This window comes from Amblyomma maculatum, chromosome 6, assembly GCF_055883805.1.
Source record: "Amblyomma maculatum isolate TAMU_Amacu chromosome 6, ASM5588380v1, whole genome shotgun sequence".
Classification (NCBI taxonomy): domain Eukaryota; kingdom Metazoa; phylum Arthropoda; class Arachnida; order Ixodida; family Ixodidae; genus Amblyomma; species Amblyomma maculatum.
Window position 1 is genome coordinate 46,598,115 of NC_139349.1, and position 21,735 is coordinate 46,619,849.

Here is a 21,735-nt window from a genome sequence, read left to right on the forward strand (position 1 = left end):
ATCAGACATCTCCTCGTCATACGACCTCCTCGTATGCAGGTGTCAAACGACAGGAAAGGTGACATCATGATTCCGTATTCTCGTTTCAGTCTCCTGAATATGCTGCAACTTGTACATGTTAACCTGTGCCTTCCAGCACCTATTAGCTCTGCTTTCACTGCGAATGGTGCATATTAGGAGCGCGGATTTACGTTCAAAGTTTTAGACACACGACCTCGGATTGAGTCACTCGCATGTATAATGACGAAATAAATTTTGTGGATGCAAAACGCGGTAACTTTAGACTCGGAATATTGTAGCATTAGGATCAATTCAACTATTCCCCTACATCAGTGGCATTGTCCGCGTGCAGCTTGAGCATATATAAGCTGTATCGTTATTGTATGCCTGCCGCAGGTGAGCAGTTGCATCTGCATTCATCTAAGCAAAATTTTAGGCTCAGAGAAATCAAACAGAGAGCGGCGGAGTTTTTTCAATGGCTTTCGTAACTCTGGGACACAAGATATCTTCTTTTCCTTGCAGACATTCGTCGATCATTTATGCAAGAACTTTTTTTTATCTCTTAACTAACTGAGCGTTTGCGGGATAAATTGTATTAATGACTGTAAGATATAAGCTACCCGAACTCGACATGCTGTATTAGCTCTCAGTGCCCTCAATTCTTGCCCTGGACACACCATTTCAATTTACATTGGAGTGAGATGACGCGCACAACATCACTTAGGGTTATCACCAGCTGGAATGTGCCCATAAACGCCGAATCGAGCAGTGACGCCGACCTTGCGTGCGCAGCGGAGAGTCTTCGCGGCTTCCGCGTGATGGTGGACAACACGGGCCTGGTGTCCACCTTCGACCGCTATTACGACGAGAAGAGCTACGGCATCCCTCACGCGATCGAGGAGAATTTTCTGCACGCATTCACGTGCGCCGTCTACCCCGTCACGAAGCCCAACTTCCGCGTGCTGCGCCTCAACTGCAGCCAGCCCGTGCTTGGGCAGTACGTGACGCTGCAGATATTTGGCCGGCAGGACACGCTGCGGTTCTGCGAGTTCAAAGTGTTCGCCGAAGGTGAGTCGCCCCCCCCCCCCCCCATTCCCCCTCCCCCCCCCCCCCTTCCAGGAGTGGAAGCCAAGTAGGTATAACACGTTAAAGTAACCAATATACCGATGAAAAGGACCAGATGAGCGATGAGGCCGTCAGGAACGAGTCTGGTAAAGCTATGACTATTTTTGCACTGCGCAAGCGGGGTGACTGACGTTAGGCTAAAATGCTTGCGTACATCTCTTCTTGGCCGTCGAGTGAAGTCGCCGGCTCCTGCAGCAAGTCGAGCGCGAGAAACGTCTACTAACGAGAGGCGAGGGAAAAATCTGCACCGGAGGAGACGGAGAGACGAAGGCAATGTGACCAGCGCGGAGAGAGGGAAGGCGGTGCCAAAAGCTAACGCGCATCATCGGCTGATCCAATGCAGAGCGCATATTGTAACTAATGTAAACATATATTGTAACTAATGTAAAAACATCAAAAATTATTAACGAGCCACAAAGCCAGCTAAAGTAAAGAAGAGTATCAAGGCAACGAATATGTAAAGCTAAAATTCATTAGCGAGCCATAAAAGCAGCCAAAAAAAAAAAAAAAAAGATGGAATTGGTGAAAATTTAGTCATGGGTTGCTGGAAAAGTGAGGAGCATCAAATCGAAAAAAAAAAAAGATCAAATGGAAAAGCATCATTCTAAAAGTCCGTCCTTCTTGCGCAGTTAATCGCACCAGACCGACTGAGTGCCAGTTCTCCCTCCTCGCTGCTTTCTTGACCATTTAGATAGAATTATAACAACATTTCACTTTTTTTTTTTTTTCGAGCGGCTGCTTCTCGTAAGTTTGGTCCTCATGACGCTTTATTTTCTGTGCAGAGAGTTCGCGACACGTGTAAAACGCGTGTGGCCTTACCGCCGAATTTGCACTACCAGGTGCGTTTATCGTACCTGCTTCTTGCGCCCATGGTGGTGCAAGTTTGACGGTATGGCCGCGTACATTGCACACTCGGAGCGAATTTGCAGGCAAAAAAAAAATAATAATAATAACACATCGTGCAGACCAGGTTTTAGCTTGTTCCCCAGTTTCGCGCCGTCGGCGTCCGCAGTGTACTGCAGATGCCTCGATCGGCATACGAAAAAGGGAAGAATAGGGAAGCTCATTTTCGCTTTTAGGGAAGACAAGGGGGAGGGCAAGTGGGAGATATTGTAAAAAGTGACAGGTGACCTTGTGGCTTGAGCGTTTACTCGGCTGCAGGAGGTGGTTAGTTCGAAACCCACCTTCGGTCAAGAATGGGAATAACCATCCCCCTGCCCTGCGCCTGGCTTTTTTTACGGGTGTGAACGTCCATCAAGTTCTTGTGCATAATATCTCTAGTTGTATGGCGTTGGAAAACTTACTCTTTTTGCTTTTATAAAGATGTCGTCTCCATTAAGTCCACTTCTACTAAAAGCCCACGAGACATTGACAAACAGGTCACATCGTTCATCTGGTCTTATTTGATGTTGTGGTACGTAATATACACGATACGTTCTAAAGGGATCACGTGAACATCAATTCCACTCCTTCGATTTCATCGAACAACGTGTAGCAGTACGGTGCGTGCCCGAAGGTTTCGCTCATAAAAACCAGCCCTCTCGCATTCCTTAATTGAGATGCGAGTGGGACAAAGTTAACCCGTTCTCCCCTCCCTGGCGTCGCCGCGGTGATGGGCGTCCAACAGAGTCCTGCGGTCAGCCGTTGGGCATGGCATCGGAGGAGATATTCGACACGCAGCTGCACGCCTCGTCGGTGGATGACTCGGGAAACTACCACTTCACCAACGCCCGGCTCAACGCCGAGCACGGCTGGTGCGCATCGCCCGCCGACAACCAGAAGTACATACAGGCATGTATATATACTCCCCACACCCTTACGAATACATGGACTATGCAAAACGCTTCAGTCGTGATAGAAACTGTCATTAAAGAACCTATTTCAAAGGCTATTCGATGCCTAACACCATCTGTCATGTTGGTCAGGGGACAGTCGGAATCAAGAAGGAGAAACGGCCATGGGCAGGACATGTAGTGCGAAGTGAGGATAACCGATGGTCGCTAAGGGTAACAAATTGGATTCCAAGTGAATAGAAGCGTGGCAGCAGAAAGTTAGCCGGACGTATTAGATCCGAAAGTTTGCGGGATTAGTTGGCCGCAGGTGACGCAGAACTGGCTTAACAAGAGAAGTACGTGGGAGAGTTACCCTGCAGTGGATGTAGTCAGGTTGATGATGATGACAATCCGTATATGGGTCTACCAGTGAGGTAAACAGCGTAACTATTGTAGCTGCCACCGTGGGGTGTGTTGTGTTTGTTCAAGCCGTTGTACGCTTTAAGCGAAAATTCCCGCCTGCCGCGGTTGACCGACGGGAATCATCCAACGGTAACCGCGTGACACAGATGGGCCTCGGTGTGGGCGCTTTCAAGCACAGTTAGAAGCAGCTGTTGCGGTCGCTTCTACCCTTTCGATCGCAAAGTGGTTGAGACTTTTCTTTTCTTTTCTTTTTCCCCCTTGCTTGCCGCGTGTTATTCAAGCGAGTGCAGAGCCCGTAAGACCAACGCTATCATTTCAAATGCTGAACTCTGCTACAATAAAGACGAAATTGCCTCTGAAAAAAATAACATTAAAGTAGCTGTAGGACCACCATTTTTTTTTTTCATTCGATTTGATATGGCAAGAACATGCCTAATTTTCCGCTGCAGACCTTTTTCCTTCATGGTGATAAGGAAAAGGATAAGGTATCGTAACTCAACGCAACGGAAATGGTAGTGGGCGGCGACCTAACCACGCGTCATTTGCCTTCGCCAGAACGCCTCGTACGTGTTATCACTGTCGCCGCTGCTATATGCTTCCAGGAAATTAACGTCCGTCAGATTATATCGTCTTGAGTGTCTCCGTATAATTTTCACATCTTGCAGACTTGGAAATGAAAAAGCGAGTCGAGCGTCGCATTTCTTTCGAGCTCCCAGCTCGAAATCCTAGCGTGAGAAGAAAAAGTTGAAACTCTTGAATAATGTGTCCGCGCGCGGGCGCGCACATTAGTAGACGTTGCGGCGGGTTGAGCTGCTGTGCACAGCAGCAAATTTCGCATTATGAAGGTGGCCGTTTATCATCATGTCAGCTTCTTTCCGTCTTCTCCTCGTCCGAAAGTAGTTAAAGTGAGGCTTAATGATGCTTAGCATACACTCTGGAGACTTTAATTAATTTATTTATTCGTGAATGCTGTAATCTAATTTCTAGTTTTATTAGATTTGACACGTTGGTTCGAAAATGCAATATGGAAAATGTATTCGTGTGGTCATTGGTACATCATTCATAACACGTAGACTAAATGGGGAAGTACAAGATCGAACAAAAGGACAAAATGATGCAAAAGAGGGAAAGGCATAATAAGAGCAAGGCGGAGCTATAAAGCGCTTCGGACAAGCACACCATTGCACCGAGAGTGCAGTAGGACATTAATTTACTTGTGATTTAGTCCTGTCCATTCGTTCTTAATTAATAAAATTAATAAAGGAAGATGCAGAGCGGATCTGTGAAGTAACTCGAGATAATGACATTCTAGTGGAAATCAAGAAGAAATGGACATGGGCAGGGCACATAGTACGAAGAAAGGACTGCTGATGGCCGCTTAGGGTGACAAATTGGATTCCAAGGGAAGGAAATGATAGCAGGGGGCGATATAAAGTTAGGTGGGCAGATGGGGTTAAGAAGTTCGCAGGGGTCAAGTGGACGCAGCTAGCATAGGACAGGACTAATTGAAAAATATGGAGAGGCCTTCGCCCTGCAGTGGTTATAGTTCGGATGATGATGATTATGATTATGATTATTATGATTATGATGATGATTATGGTAAAATTAAATGTGCTGCAAGGAATCTTCTGCGACTCTCACATCATCACATCATAACGCTCTGCGTTCAGTTCACACTAACGCGTTACGTTCAGTTATTTGCGGCACTGCTTGCTTACTTCCTTCTCATAAAAGGTAAATGCGAACATATACGACTCGTATCCTCTCTTTTTCTCTGTGTCTCCAGTTCTAAAAGCATTGTACCAACACAAATTTTTTGTTCCTTTTTTTTTTTGCGCAGATCGACCTGCAGAACCACACACACATCACGGGTGTCATCCTGCAGGGCATGAACACGCCTGTGAAGAGTGGCTACATCATGGCCTTCCACCTGACCTTCAGCAACGACAGCATCTACTGGACATCCGAGGAGCAGCCCGTGGGACACAGGAAGGTGGGAGACTGCCGAGCAACTCTGTCCTCGCGCACAGCCTTGAAGGGTATCTCAAGAGGGGCTAATTTTGTACTCAGATACACAAACTTACGCTTCTTTCTGCTCGAACCTGAAAAAAAAAAAATTTGAAGGGTTTGTTCGTGAAAATGAAAACTACCGAAGAGATCAGCTGGAGCAGGCGTTAGCGTAATGTAGCTAGGGTCAAATCGTCAGTATATATTCAAGGTGTAATACATGAACACAAGAACATTACAACATCATGTTCTGAGGAGGAGGGCATGTGTTCAATCATGTGGCTAGTAATTGTGGCCAGTAGACGACATGACACTGCGTTGTGGCGACAGCAATCGGTCAAGAAACGTTGCCATGCGACAACGACATACTACTTGGACGACTGATAATCTCACGAGGGGGATCTGGTTATATCACCTGACGCTGTAAAATAAAAGGGTGTGCTTTCTACTGTTACTTTGGAACTAACCTAACATTTGACTGCACGCAGCAACGTAATGTTGTTGCCTTTCGCAAGGCTTCTACTTCTACCAATCTGGTCTGAAACTGCAAATGGCTGACGACGGGTTGCTTCCAGTTTTGCCCCGTTTCGGACTGCAATGTCTTCATTCTCGGGATGCCTGTGAATCCAAACCGGTTACTTCTCCGAAAGGTTGGGGTCTTCCGACGCGAAATTCCCCAGATAGGGCGGAGTGTGTTTTTTCGCACCAGTTCGCAAATGTGGAAATAACAGTTATGTAACCATATAGCGAGTAAGGAAGTCATATCGTCAAGTTCTTCTCGAGCTACTCTTTTTAGCTGAATGCGAAGAGACGCGACGCTGGCGTTGCCAGCAGAAATTCCTACCGTTTTGCGCAGCGTCTGGTCGCGGTCAAACCAAGTTTGGCACGGCAAATCTTTCAACGTCAGAAAGCATGAACATCTCATCACCTCATATCGTTACGTAAGACATTATTTTTTCTTTTATCCGTGACCCCCGCGCCACGTTAGTATAAATTAGATTATGCCCAATACTGCTGCCTGGGATGGGGATCGCCTTTTATTGCGAAAGCAATATTGCGACAGCCAAAGCGAGAAATCGAGTGGCCGCAGCTACGCCGTGAAGGGGAGTAGCTACGGTCTCCTCATAAAAAATCAGCCTGCCATGACATTTGAATTCACATTACCTCTATGCCACGGGCAGGAGCTGCCAACTCGGGTCGCTCCTTTCACATGGGAGGGTGATATCAGAATCAGCCTGCCAGAACCGCTTGCGTTCTCGTTAGCCCTACGACACGCAGGGACGTCCATACGGCTTGATTCAAGCGTGACTTCATATTGTCACGTCTCGATTGAACGCCAAGGAGGACCCAAAGATAGGACGGGTTTAATAAATCAACCTGGACGAGTCTTGCGCTCCAACTTCCTTCTCTTCCAGGCTCGCGCTTGTGGGGCCCAGTCATCATCTTTGGCGTCGTCTTCTATGCGGCATTTGCCCCCCTCCTCAGGAAGCATCGTCCCGATGAGCATAAAAGGGAGTAGGGGGTCAAGGTCAGTCCGAGTTGTACGGCTTCATGCGTACAACGTGGACGACGTCGGCTTGTTGCTGGCGTCGCTTCGAGGTCGACACCCCGTCTGGCACCACCTCATAAGTGACGTCGGTTAAACGTCGCTGAACAACATATGGCCCGAAATATCGCCGCAATAGTTTTTCGGAGAGTCCACGGCGGCGAATAGGCGTCCAGATCCACACTTTGTCGCCAGGTTCGTACATGACATGTCGGCGTCTATGATTGTAGCGTCGTGCATCATGCTCTTGCTGATTCTTGATCCGCACACGCGCTAGTTGGCGGGCTTCCTCTGCACGCTGAGCGATTTCCTCGGCGTCCTGATCGAGATCGTCGGTGTCGGCATTCGGGAGCAACATTGCATCCAGCATAGTTGTTACTGGTCGCCCGTGAAGGAGGCTGAATGGTGTCATACGAGTGGTGTCTTGGCGTGCCGTATTGTAGGCGAACGTGACGTAGGGAAGAATTTCGTCCCAATTCTTGTGGTTCACGTCAACGTACATGCAAAGCATGTCTGCAATGGTTTTATTGAGGCGTTCCGTCAACCCATTGGTTTGGGGGTGATAGGCTGTAGTTTTACGGTGACTGGTACCACTGAGGCGGAGAACGGTCTCCAAAAGTTCGGCCGTAAATGCAGTTCCTCGGTCAGTTATAATGAGCGCCGGAGCGCCATGCCTCAGGACAATGTTCTCCACGAAGAACCGAGCTGCTTCGGCGGCGGTACCCCTTGGCAGAGCCTTGGTCTCCGCGTAGCGGGTTAGATAATCGGTGGCGACAATTATCCATTTATTTCCGGCTGTCGACGTCGGAAATAGTCCCAGGAGGTCCATGCCGATTTGCTTAAAAGGTGTTGTTGGCACTTGAAGAGGATGGAGTAGGCCAGCTGGTTTTACAGGGGGTGACTTACGGCGCTGGCAGTCTATGCACGTACGTACATAGTGTTTCACTGTCGCAGGCAGTTTTGGCCAGTAGTATCCGTGCTGGACTCTAGCCAACGTGCGGGTGTAGCCTAGGTGACCGGCGGTTGGCTCGTCGTGACACGCTTGCAGAACTTCACTGCGGAGAACAGATGGGACGACGAGTAGATGACTGTTTCCCCCAGGGCGGAAGTTCTTCTTGTAAAGCACGTTGTTGCGAATAAAGAATGAAGAGATTACTCGGGTGAAAATCTTAGGCACAACGGTAGTTCGTTTTTCCAAGAAATCAATAAGAGGGAGCAATTCCTGGTCTTCTCGCTGCTGTTGGGAAAGCGTTGCGTCATCTATGACACCTAAAAATGCAGTGTCTTCATCGGTCATAGTGAAAGGTTCGACCGGCGCTCGCGAAAGGCAGTCAGCATCCGCGTGCTTTTTTCCAGATTTGTAAATAACTGCCATGTCGAATTCTTGTAATCGAAGGCTCCAACGCGCGAGTCTCCCTGAAGGGTCCTTTAGATTCGTCAGCCAACAGAGCGAGTGATGGTCGCTAACGACTTGAAAGGGGCGAGCGTACAAATAAGGGCGGAACTTCATAACCGCCCATACCACTGCAAGGCATTCTTTTTCTTTGGCGTCTTTGGCGTGGGCTGGTAGCCTACGCTCTCGCGGCATACCCTTAAAGGATAAGCTTAAGTGTCCCCAATAACGTAGCACTTTACACTGATAGGCCGTGGTAGGGGAATAATGTAGCAGGCAAAAGAAGCTTCCGCCATTGCTTTCGCAATTCAACTAGGGTTAAGCAGAGCTAAACCCACAGCAATTTGTTCTCCTTTTTTTTTTTTTTACGCAATAGTGTTAAAGGCCCTGTTCACCAAAAATCCGGAGACACTAACTCTGACTTTCAGTGTATGACGCTATACCCTTAAGCTGCTAAGCTAACACGTTATCCAACTGCCCAACGTAGGTGACCACCCGACATATAAAGCCCCGCTTTAACCGAGCCGTATGAATGTGCCTGCGTGGCCTAGGGGGTAGAGTGCCGATCTGAGCATCCTAGAGCACTGAAAGGTTGATTTTTTTTCCAACTTCCCATATCAAGTGAGCAACCCGAGTTGGTAGCTCCTCCGAACTTTTTGCTATCGTGTCGTCACTTTATGTCGCACAAACCATCGAAAAATCGGTGCTCGGCCATGCCAGCTGCCGCCTGCTAGCGCCATGACCGCGAATTTTCACTCACACCGCCAAACCCGACGCCATATTTGCTGGGTGATTTAACTCTGTGGCGTTTGAAAAGTACAGAATAAATATGAAAACATAAAAATGATTCAAGGAAAAAATGCAGGCACTAAGGTATTTCAAACGAGTAGCGCGAGCAGCACTGTGAATACAAAATAGAATGAAAAGCGAACACAGTAATTACGTACATATTAAGCAGTTTGTTACAATAACTTCAATAAAATCTTGGATTGCCGTTTTAATATTGTCAGTGCTGGTTATGCGTGTAAGTGACGCAGGTAAGTTGTTCCAATTTTCGCTTGTTTGGGGAAGAAAAAAAAAATATGAATATAGCTTGTTACTATGTGAAATATTAGACGAGATGGAATATGTGGTGGTGGTTTAGCTCAAAGAGAACGTAAGTATGGATTATGACCATATATTTTATAGAGAAAACACAGGCGAGATATTGTTACGGGGCGGTAAACCAGAGAGCAAACAGAAGATGACCGATCACCATGAGACGATATTAATGAAAGCCGGCGGGCCTGGCGCGAGCGCTCCTGCGCGCGCAACTGCCCGCTGTTTCTTCCTCGTCCGTGACAATATTTTTCAGTCGATGCATAACGATGAGAGGTGTAAAACTGCCTTCATATTCGTAACACTGGAAGTCCTTGGCTGAACCGGCATCTTTAACCGGCAAATGGGGTCAGCAGTTGCCTGAAATGACCAAAATCAGGATCAAATTTTCACCCTGCTGTAAACGCGGAGCGGATATAAAGAGCCGGGCATCCAGTGACGTCACGCACTCAACGTTACACGTCGAAATATCCTCGATTGACGCCACGAAATCAAAAATATTAAAACATAATTTGCACTGCAACAAAACATCGAACGGCTGCGAAATTTGGTACAAATTACAAGAAAACAGGAGAACGCACGATGAAATATTCATTGGAATCTCAAGAAGTCGCAAAAACGCCGGAGTTGCCCTTTAAGCGCGAAGCGGAGACTGGCAGAGGATATTTTTGTTTTTCAGCTTGAATACAGCGACAAGGCCTATAATAAGGGTGAAGGCTTGTTCACTTGATGTGTGTTCCTAGCTGCTTGTTTTTGGTCTCCATATGTGTGGAGCATACCGCACCACCGAACCTAAGTATTCGGCAGATCGCCTTAGTTTCAAAAGGTGGAGGCATCAGCTACCACCGCACCATCTAACCTAAGTCAAAGTGCTCGGTTGGTCGCCTCAGTTTCAAAGGGCGGATTCATCATATGCGATAACGCTGCGTTCACATCATATGCCGGCAAAGCGTTGTTGGGCTGTGCTCTTTGCCTCAAAGCGCTGCTCTCGAGCTTCCACTTCCGCCCCCCGTTCCTAACACAACGCCCAGCGTGCTTCTCTCCATGGCAGGTGTACGAGTGCCGCCAGTGCGAGCTGTCGACGTTCAGCGCGGACCAGGCGGTGCGCTACAACCTGCTGCGTGGCATCGTCACGCGCTACGTCAAGCTGCAGGTGCTTCGCTGGAAGAGGGCGCCCTGTCTGCGCCTCGAGCTCGTCGGATGCCGCTCGCAGGGTGAGCTCCAACCTCGAGCAGAGGCCTTCCCTTGGAGCCTTTCCGCTCGTACATCTAACGTTGACTTAAATCCTGTAAATGCGACCAGGGCTCAAAAGCCGGCTAATAACGTGTACCGAATGGCTTTAAACCCCCGAATCCGCGGTATAAATCTATACATGACAGGCCGGACATGGTTAGATAAAGTGGAGGGGCGAGGTTCTGTGACAGATTCGCACTCACCACCTTCTCGGTCTGTATCAATAACAACCATCGGGAGCTTTTTTTTTTTTTTTTTTTTGCTCATTTTCTAAATTCCCAGAATTGACTAGTCTGTGTGAGGCAACTTCCCGTTCCTTCCTTTAAAAGGGGTGATTTTCTCTTTCCCTTCTTCATTATCTTCCTTTCAAAAGGAGACACCGATAGCCGCACCCACGAGAACACTGCACATAGCAACTCACAGCATCAAACAGCACACAGAAGCCCGGCATCTCGCACTTGTTCACACAGCGGTTAGCGCTTTTTCTGGCAGCCCGGTCTTGTCTTCGCTAGCGTGAGGTCTTATAATTCCATTCGAAGCAACGGTCACAACAAATACATTTTCGAAATACTAAAAAGTTGTATAGACACTGCATGTGGTTGGCTACCAGCTTCTCAATAAATTCCGAACGTAACGGTAATATCTGAAATATAACTTAACCTCTCATATAGTTACCACGTCTCAGTTGTATGCACATGCACTAGATTGCTGACCATGCTGTGCCAAGCAAAAGTGCTCTTCTAACTCAAGAACCGATTTTAAATTTTGCTTGCAATCTTAGGCGAAACGCCGTGTGTACATAATGGTTTATAGTATTGCCTGCGAACGATTTCGCCTCTCGCGACTCTTTTGTGGGTTAGCTGATATGTTTGCCGGCAAAAACAGCCTTTCAGGCAGCGGATTCGTGCGCTGTAGTCAATAGTATGCCATCTGTCAAGCTCATCACATCGAGTGGCAGCTTAGGTGCTGTAAGGTGTGCACGTCTTCAATGCGTTCAATATGCGTCACGTAACATCGTATCGGGAATCCTGCTGCTTCAAAATTTAACGGACCACTCAAGAAAACAGAACTGTGGCAAAAAAAAAGTTGGTGAGATCACGGTTAATGTTTAGTAAATTAGTATAATTTACAGCGACCTGTCTGCGGTAACGCTTTGGAAACCGTTGTTGCTTTTGAAGCTGAGTAAGAAATCCGCCACGCCCTTGTCGCGTGTGCATAGGCTAGGCAAACATTAAACCGGCAGGCTAGTGCATTCAGCTTATTAATTAAACGCAGCCTTCCCACCCTGAATTTCATCCAGGGCACGCTTGTTATACTTGCCCGCTGCAAACCGTTTGCTTGCGTGACTAAAGCAGATTATATTGAACCAGAGGAAGTCCCGGGCGCAGCGAGGTTTGCGAAGAACGCCTCGCGAGCTATGCATAAATAAAAACCCCGAGCAAACGCGTGACGCGTCTTGAGGTCTGTGAGGTTCAAGGCCAACTTGCACTGCCGCCCGTCGCGGCCATGAAATAGGAAAAAAGACAGCTGCCTGATGCCTTTGAAAGGCGGGAGTGAAGGCACTGCAACATTTTATTGCTTGATGTGGCGGGCCAGCAATAAACTGTCATTGACGGCGTGCCTCCGAAACTATGCTTATATAAGCGGACAGCTCAGATGAACGTGGCTTGTGCGAAGAACGGTCGCACGGATTCGTTTTGCGCCTGGTGACATGCAGCAAATGCGTGAAATGTTTTCTAACAAAAAAAAAAATACAAATCTGTGCCAGATGTATCGATTAATCAGCTCTGCTCAGCACTCTGCTGTGCAAGAGCCATAAATGTACAAACATTGTACAGAAATCTCGCCTATGGTTTGTTTTAAGCATGAAATGCTTTTAGGGCCCGTTGTCAGCGGCTTTAAGGCGAGTAGAGCCAACACCGACAGCGAACATCCGGGTACCGATTCTCCTTTATCCGGGCACCGAAACGTGAACATCTGTACAGCTGACAATATTTAATGAAACGAATTTTTCACACTTAAAAGCTTCCGCGCCTTTGCTAAGGATGTCACCACTGTACCACGACCTACTATGCTCATGGAGACACACCAGTCGAGTGCTAATATATTAATTAATAGGATTGAGCACCCTAGAGCCGTGGAGTGCGCTGTGCACGTTAAAGCATTCACCTCGTGAACCTTTACAAGAGGGATGATGTGCGTTTCTCTGAAGGCCTGATTTTCTTTCTATATCAGCCGGTAATCAGATTCGGATTCAGATTTAAACGCTCTTATCTTTTACCGAGAAAAACACCTGTTGGGTGAATCTGCTCAGCAGGCTGACGAAGTAGGTCAACGTGTCATATGCATAAGCGTTCATAACAGAGTACAGAGCAATTTCCAATTACATATACCAGTAGAGGAACTAAAGTATTTTTCAAGTGTTATGGCAAAAAAAAATTGCGAAAAACTTAATGCCGAAGGGTGGGGAGAATGCAGCACCCAGAAAATTTCGTGAGGTGTTCTGACACCGAACCCCACTCCCCTTATGCCCCGGACATATACGAATGCTTTAAATTGGAAATGAAAAGTGATAAATAATTAGTAGAACAGTTGTGAAGCATATAATAAAAGAGAAAAAATGCACCAGAAGATGGTTTGGTATAAGCACTCGATAGCAGGCAACTATTCTGGTAATTCGTAAGCGCTGGACTGTCCACTTGGTTTCTGCTCACCTCTACGTTTTTGTCATCCGCGTTACACTTCGGCATCGTGTACTTGCCGCTGGCTCCCTCGCAGTGAACTGCGGTGCCGTGCTGGAGGCTTCCGAGGGCTCGATCGCTTCGCCCAACCACCCGTTCTACTACGGCCAGGACAAGAGCTGCTGGTGGAAGATCCTGCCCCCGCCGGGGAAACACGTCTGGCTAAGCTTCATCATCTTCGACCTGGCCCAGAGGGAGGCCTCGTCCCGCGCCGGCCAGTGTCAGGTGAGCGCGCGCTTACTGCACCTGTCCGAAGTATTATACCCCAAGCGCGGGGCCGAATCCTCCGAGAGGGAGAGGATTTTCAATGATGGAGTGGTGGTGGTGGTGGTGGTGGTGAAAACATTTATTATTATAATACATATAGATATGTACACTAGGTGGGATGCCTAGACAGGCACTCCATTGGCGTTTGCCGCAGCCCGGGCGCGCTGCGTTAAGACCTTTTGGGCCTCTAGGGTGCAGCAGCCGGACAGGGTCGCCTCCCAGTTCTCTCGGGTGGGGTTGGGGATAGGGGGCAAAGATGGGGTTTTCTGGCAGGCCCACACCATGTGGTAGATGTCAGACACCTCCCCATAGTGCGAGCACAGCCCGTCGAATTGCGGATCAAAATGTTTTAGAATAGCCGGGCACAACATTGTATTGGTGAGCAGGCGCAGGAGCACCCACTCGTTAGCCTTCCCCAGCCCTTTGCACGGGGTGGGAAGAGTTTGGTGCGTAGATCTGTAATATTCCATATTTCTTTAAATTTGTACACTGGGCTGAAATCAAAATCCCGGTCCGCGTCGGGTCCCGTGGGAAATGCCCGGAGAGAAAGCGCGCGGGCGGCGGCGTCGGCTGCCTCATTCCCTTGGAGACCTTGGTGACCTGGAGCCCAAACGAGAGATCGGTACGCGGGATCCGAATCTCGACTGCAATTTTTGTATATGCGGTAAGCTAGAGGAGCAGTCCACCCTTGCTGGACGTTCCGACAAGCCCCTCGCGAGTCGGTTATGATGTATTTGGAGGAGGAGTCAGAGGCTGCGAGGGCGATGGCAACCTCTTCTGCGTGTGTTGGTACGTTTATCATTTCTTGAGCATACCGGTGCGGTCGAAAGAGATAGCTTTGGATCTCACTCGTGTTTTAGTGACTGAAAGTTTTGGGTCATGGGGTGGCTGCTGTTGTAGATAATATTCGCTTACGCGGGTGGCTCTATGCTTGTGAAAGGTGCGTCTCTTATGTCAAGTTTCTCTCCTTTTTTTTTTTTTTAGTCGCGGTGAGCAAGTACCAAAAATACGTCGTTTTTTAGTACAACGCCGCAGCTCCCATAGACTCCCACAAACGAATGGGCACCAAAAAAAAAGAAAAAAAAAACACATCGGAAGAGTTGAATCGCCTCGAGAGAGAATCTGCAAAATAAGGAAAAATAGCACCGACGAGTAACTTAAGACTTCTGAGAAAAAAAAAAAAAAAGAACTTCCCGCGTCGAGGTTTTACGTCAGCGACAAATTATACGGAAGCCGGGTTGCTATACAGCGCTTGTGGCCTAACTCGCTTACGTTCGCCAGACAGAACGCATAGACGCGCAGAAGATGCAGCACTAGATAAAACGGTGCTTCCTTTACACCGCGAGGTCGAGTTTATCTCTGTCTCCAGGAGCAATATACACAATGACCCTTCCTGTTCTGTTCGCTCTGTCGTCCTTTCTTGCGCCTCGAGGTGCATGGTCTACTTATTGTCCACTTCCAACAAAGGCATCCTCGTGAGCGATAAAAACAAAACAAAAAATATTCCGCGACCTTATATTGCTGTCTGCACGAAATGCGGAAGAACTGCGTACGTGCTCTGAAAGACAGTCCCGAATTTTTACGGACGTTAAAGTGGGAGCTAAGGCGATCAGCTTAGTTTTACCGCATTAAGGGAAGCGGAAACTCGCAACGGAACAAACGTCGTGTTCCTTAAGAACAATGAAAACGTGTAGAGTTCTCAGTGCAACATGGTGCCCTTGTGCTAACCTGCATTGTCGAACGTATTGACAGAGTGAATACACAACTGAAGTCACATTATATGTTTAAAGTTATTTGCGCAGTCTAAGTTACTGCCTTTGATATTCACATAGCAACTATGAAAGGTGAGGTTTTGTTTGGTCAAAAAAAAAACAAAACGTCAACTGCTACACTTTAAAGCTTTCTGATAGATTATTTCCTTGGGGATCAGAAAATATGCCACACTTAAATATTCGTGACTTCAGGAGGGTCTTTTTATCTTTATTTTTTTGGTCAGGTCCTGTAGAAAAATTGGAGTTTTCAGATGATTTACCAGCATTTTTTTTTTTTCAAAAGAGCATTTTTGGAGACTTGTGTACCTTTTCGTGAACTACAAGTCATTGTTTTCTTTTTTACATGGCTGCAACGACAATACATAGTCGAAGTCAGTTTCTATATAATAAAAAAAAAATAACCACACATAGCACTGAGAAAGAACTAACATATTATTATTATTATTATTATTATTATTATTATTATTATTATTATTATTATTATTATTATTATTATTATTATTATTATTATTATTATTATTATTATTATTATTATTATTATTATTATTATTATTATTATTATTAAACGCATAATTTTGGCCGCAGTTCTATAGAATAACCGTTTCTACCCTCTTGCAGTATTTTAGGGCTCATCACTAAGAATATTTTAGAAAGAAAAAGGATGCATGAGCGGGTACAGAGAGACTGTATTATTGTTTAGAGCTCTAATGAAGGCTGCAACTAGTTAAATTTAACAGCAAATTTCATAGCCGTTGCTTTTATTACGACTACTCAAAAATTAATTCTGCAAAAACGTTTTCGTTTTCAGAGTATATCTTCACTTTAAGCAAATTACTCTCTCGTTGGCTCCCCTGACATTATTCTTATGAAAAATTTTCAGCATCAAATTTTGTCATTTATTAGTTACCTGCATCAACCTGTAGAGCCTTGCAGCGGGGAAGTTTCAAATTTTAATGCCTTTACAAGAAGGAATTACTCATCTGAAGTATGAAAAAAATTAAAGAGGACTATTAAGCGTGAATAGAAGGGGTTAGCATAGCGGAGGATCGCTAACGTAGACGTGTACCGATTCATCAGACATTTCCTGCGCATGCGCAGCAGCAGTGGTTGGGCAATATGTATAACCAGTGCGCGTGAGCGAGAGGGACCCGGTAAAGCGGCATGCGTCTCCGTTAGTACATCTGCACAGCGCTAAACGTCTCAAATGGCTCCCGTCTGCTGCTCCCTTTGTTGATTCTCGCTCGCGTACATGCATTTTGCTACTCGTTTAATCTCCGAGAGTTTCATTTGCGTTTATTTCACCCCACACATACCCGTCAGCACATTGTCGTGAGCTAACCCATCATTTGCGAGACCCCGACATAGAATATAAATCCCCGGTATGTGGTGATTGTGGTTTGTGGGGTTTAACGTCCCAGAGCAACTCAGGCTATGAGAGACGCCGTAGTGGAGGACTCCGGAAATTTCGACCACCTGGGGTTTTTTAACGTGCACTGACATCGCACAGCACACGGGCGCCTTGCTGTTCGCCTCGATCGGAAAGCGGCCACCGAGGCCGGGATTCGATCCCACTTCCTTGGGAACAGTAGTCGAACGCCCTAACCACTGCGCCACCCCGGCGGGGTATCCCCCCCGGTATGCGCAAAACTTCGACATAGATATAGAAAATGCCGCGCCCCGCAGTAGTGCTCTCCGTAAACTTCACTCATGAAGCGCCCGCGCAGCTGGTTGCCATGATAACGGCGCATGCGCTGTTCTGGCTCCGGCTGACCACGCGAAACTCGGCTGTCACTAACGTAACGTAGCTCTCGCTACAAACGTGCCTACTCAATAGTAGTAGTAGTCGTGGTGGTTATTTTATTTGAAATAATAACAAAAAGGAAGTAAAAAGAGGTTTGCAGGTGCCGGTATCTGGTGGAACGACCTGAATTAGGGCGGTGGAAATAAAGAAAAAGTAAGGAGACAGGGAGGAAGAAATCGAAGAGGTGTTAGCGACAGGAAGAAAGGGTGGAGTATAAGAGTACAAAAATGAAATAAACTAAAATGTGGCCAATGGGTAGATTGTCTGAAAATGTCCCGATGGATTCGATTCCCATCTCACATGAGGTCCCCAGGTTGGCAGCACCTGCCAACTCGATACTACGTAATTAAAAAAGGTAGTTAATTTTTTCAAGTGGCGCACAACCTGCCAACCAGTCAGTGCCCGGGCATGTTACCTGCCAACTACCAGCTGCCAGTCATGCTCGTAATTGTTTGGGTCCCAACGATGACGTCGCCGAGTTTTCTGGATCACCAGGCTTTTAACACTGTCACGTTGAATAAAATTGTTTGAGGAAGTAATTAAAAATAGATGGACGGCGACGCTTCACCGCAAGAGTAGACGCGATACTTTTTGCGCCGTATTTTCATTCCGCGCATTATTAAAATTTTCTTGCTTAAATTATTGAATTTTTTTAAGTTAATGTTGCTTTAACCTCAGGACACACAACAAACGCGCGTTAGATCGTAAGTTGTACGCACCACAACGCGTTGAATAGGTGTCCTTTAGTACCAACTACATAAAGCATTGTTTCATTGTAATCAATAACATGTTAATAATATAACCCTTCGTTGCCTATGCGTTGCGTGCCCACCTGGCATGCTGCGGACCAGAGAGCGAATTCCATTGTCAGCAATTTATTATTGAATTACTTTTGTTTTCTAAAACACTTCCAAGAAACCTTCTCGCCAATTGTAGCTTTATTTAAACCCTCCCCCAGCTCATTAGCTTTATTTGAATTTCCCGCGCGAGGTCATGTGGTTGTGACGTCGTGACCCTGTCGACCAATCAAGATTTTTCGTGACCGCCGTCTAGGGTGGCGGAAACTTTTCAGCGGAACAATATGCAGAGACTGGAGAAAATTACAAACAAACCTATTCTTTCCATCTTATCTATACGGGGAGGGAGGGGAACCTCCAAAGTTCTGCGCCAAATGCGGGATAATAGCCAATCAGGATCATGTCATTTGGGAATACCCCGATTCCCCCGGCATATTGATGGAATCAGAGAGAAAGAAACCTGAGATGCCCTCCTCTGGAGACGGGCTCCGAAGCAGCAAGCTCGAGTAATCCATCTGGCACGGGACGCTTTGCGAAAGACGTCCCGCTGCCCTGCGGGGCTCCCTCTCCCTTAGAGGCGCCTTAGGGTCTTCGTGAGGGAGCGGAGGGGCCCCTACATCGACGGCAATAAAGTTATCTTGAACTTGAACTTATCGTGTAATAATGTTTTGGGGGGTGGGAGACTGCTCTATCCAGCTTAAACCTGGAGGACCAGGAGAAACTCATCGGGAAAGCGCGGGTAGCAGCGGCAACCAATGCAGTCCCGAACTTAAACACGCACCCACATTATAGTGCCTAGGCATTATGATCAGACCAATTCCTCTCCCGAATTAGTACACATGTTGGTTGTAGACGAGTAAAAGTGGCGTGAAAATTTTAATTTAAGCCTTCCTGTGGTTGCTCTGTTCTAGCCATAACTTCATGTTTTATCTCTGTCATCTCAAGTTCCCGGCGACAATTTCGTAGCAGCTGATGTGGCTGCCTTGTTCTTAATTTTCTTGTTGGTTGGTTTGGCTGGTTTGTGGGGTTTAACGTCCCAAAGCAACTCAGGCTATGAGAGACGCCGTAGTGGAGGACTCCGGTAATTTCGACCACCTGGGGTTTTTTAACGTGCACTGACATCGCACAGCACACGGGCGCCTTGCTTTTCGCCTCCATCGAAAAGCTGCCGCCGAGGCCGGGATTCGATCCCGCGTCCTTGGGAACAGTAGTCGAGCGCCGTAACCACTGCGCCACCCCGGCGGGGTTAATTTTCTTGTGGTATGGTACGGTATGGTACGGTATGGTACGGTATGGTATGGTATGGTATGGTATGGTATGGTATGGTATGGTATGGTATGGTATGGTATGGTATGGTATGGTATGGTATGGTATAGCCACCGTGGGTATGGTATACCATATTATACCGTAACCCACTGCACCGTATCCAAACGTGAATTGGTATGGTATGGTATGGTATGGTATGGTATGGTATGGTATGGTATGGTATGGTATGGTATGGTATGGTATGGTATGGTATGGTATGGTATGGTATGGATACGGTGCAGTGGGTTACGGTATAATATGGTGTGGAGTTGTACTGTACGGCATGGTGCGTTACGGTACGTTATGGTACGGTATGGTGTGGTGGGGTATCGTATGGTATATGCTACGGTATGGTATAATATGAATGATAGGATACGGTATGGTATGGTATGGTATGGTATGATATGGTATGGTATGGTATGGTATGGTATGGTATGGTATGGTATGGTATGGTATGGTATGGTATGGTATGGTATGGTATGGTATGGTATGGTGCAAACATTCCAGATCGCTTCAGGTGTGTTCTTTTTAATTTAATCACAAGCCCTGGCTTAGGCAGGGCCGAACAAGCGTATTCGCATTCAAGTATCGAACGCATGTGGATTAAATGCTGCATTTTTCTAAATTACTTATTCCGTAGTAGATACGAGGTGAGCAAAATTCCTAGTTATTTGAATTTCCTTACTTGTCGTCGAAGTAATATCATTAATCTTATCTGTAAACAAATTCTAAGAGCAATTTCTTGCAAAGGTGGCATAACACTTATACGTAGATTAGAATGCAATTGCCATGGCTGCACCAGTCTGCTACAACGTTCAGACTGTGTTCATAGTTTTTGTATCCTTTGCCCACTCCTGCAGCAGCCCTATGTGAGCCTGTCGCATGTAAAAATAACTAAACGAAATAATAAAAAGAACACTTCGCATTTCGAGTAAATATACATTGACAGTTCCCCTCTTTTCACCTCCACAATTGTTTTCGCATGCTAACAAGGTTTTCTTTTCCCGGCGCTCCCTCCTTTGTTCTCATTTTCTTTTCATGACCTTCAGTGCATCAGCGTAGCGGCCAGTGTCCAAACCACTTCCAAGCTGTCCTTGTCACTGTCGTGTCTTAAGTCCACTCGCTCTTTGTTCAAAGATTGTTTAGCGCCGCCATTGTGGTGGTCTTTCTTAGACACTTCTCTTTTATTTATTTTTTATGGGAGCAGGACCAACTGTTGCTGTACCCGGGCCGTGACCTGAACAGTAACTGCTCGGACAAGATTCTGTCGCCGAACGGCCAGACTTTCCCCAAGGAAATCATTTCCAATGGCGCCATGGAGATCCACCTCAAGACCTGCTTCCGCTACTCGCTCAGCAGGTTCAGCGGCTTCTACGCCACTTACAAGTTCACCGGTACGATTCGTAGCACACCGTGTCATTTGCCACTTTCCGGGGATTTGCCACTTTCCGGGGATTTGCCACTTTCCGGGGATTTGCCGCCCTGCGCCATGACCCTTCAAAGTTGATGACTACCCGCGTACATGAGGGCGCTGCGAGAGATTACAGTAACTGGTTTCATTAATGTAGTGTATCTTGAAGCATGTTAGAATACACTACTTTATTATTAACTATTAACGTATATGATTTCTCTTTTGCGTGCGGCTCCAAAGAGGCAAATTGTGCGTATTCAGGTGATGGCGAATTGCTCGCCAAATCTCCATAGTATGTGGCTGCGCATGTACAGTACGGCCCACTGTTAAAGGGAACATGAGATCGCAAGGCCTAAACACTAAGCAAAGCGCTGCCACCGACCACTGACTAGAATGGACAGCACCAAGTGCATGCTCCGGAAGAGCAGTCGGCCGCGCTTACTGCGCATGCGCCTTGTGCCGTCGTTTGTTGCTGGCTCTCTCGGGAGTGTTTTGTAAAGGGCGGCAGCAACGTGGCTTCACGTTCCCTTTAACAGTGGATCGTACTGTACAGCTTCACTTGACTACTCATTGCACAAGGGGGATGACGTAATGGAAGTAACTCTGTGCTCGACAGACTGCCCCGGCTGCGGCATGGGCGACTACCACTGCTCGGCTCTGCACGTGTGCGATGCGACTTGCGGCCACATCTTCTCCATCGACTACCCCAAGCCGTACGTGAACAATCACCGGTGCGCGTGGCTCATCGTGGCGCCGCCATCGCACTACATCAACGTCACCTTCGAGGACTTTGACGTACCCAGCGCCGAGCACTGTGCTTCCGACTACCTCGAGTTCTACGACGGCCGGGACCAGGAGCCGGAGAACCTCATAGGCGAGTGCATACGCATATTTGATGCTACCTGCGGCCGCTTACACGCTACAGATTCAATGCTTCTTTGGTGTTTAGCCGTGCGTCCTATAAATGAGCGCATATAACGCACTGCGGAGGTGTCTGAAAGGCCTACTCGTTCAGCACGAGCGCATTTAGTTAGGCAAACAAGT

The 21,735-nt window shown here is 47.1% G+C and overlaps 1 protein-coding gene across 1 annotated transcript in view; it reads left to right on the forward strand.

The window, feature by feature from the left end:
- The window catches only part of LOC146185655 (uncharacterized), a 131,492-nt gene that overhangs the window by 71,784 nt on the left and 37,973 nt on the right, over positions 1-21,735 (forward strand). Inside the window, exons 14-20 of the mRNA XM_084606553.1 lie at positions 793-1,068; positions 2,753-2,916; positions 5,161-5,313; positions 10,416-10,578; positions 13,376-13,563; positions 20,488-20,674; positions 21,308-21,565. Of these exons, the coding sequence (XP_084462679.1) occupies positions 793-1,068; positions 2,753-2,916; positions 5,161-5,313; positions 10,416-10,578; positions 13,376-13,563; positions 20,488-20,674; positions 21,308-21,565 (1,389 nt within the window). The remainder of the gene's footprint in view (positions 1-792; positions 1,069-2,752; positions 2,917-5,160; positions 5,314-10,415; positions 10,579-13,375; positions 13,564-20,487; positions 20,675-21,307; positions 21,566-21,735) is intronic.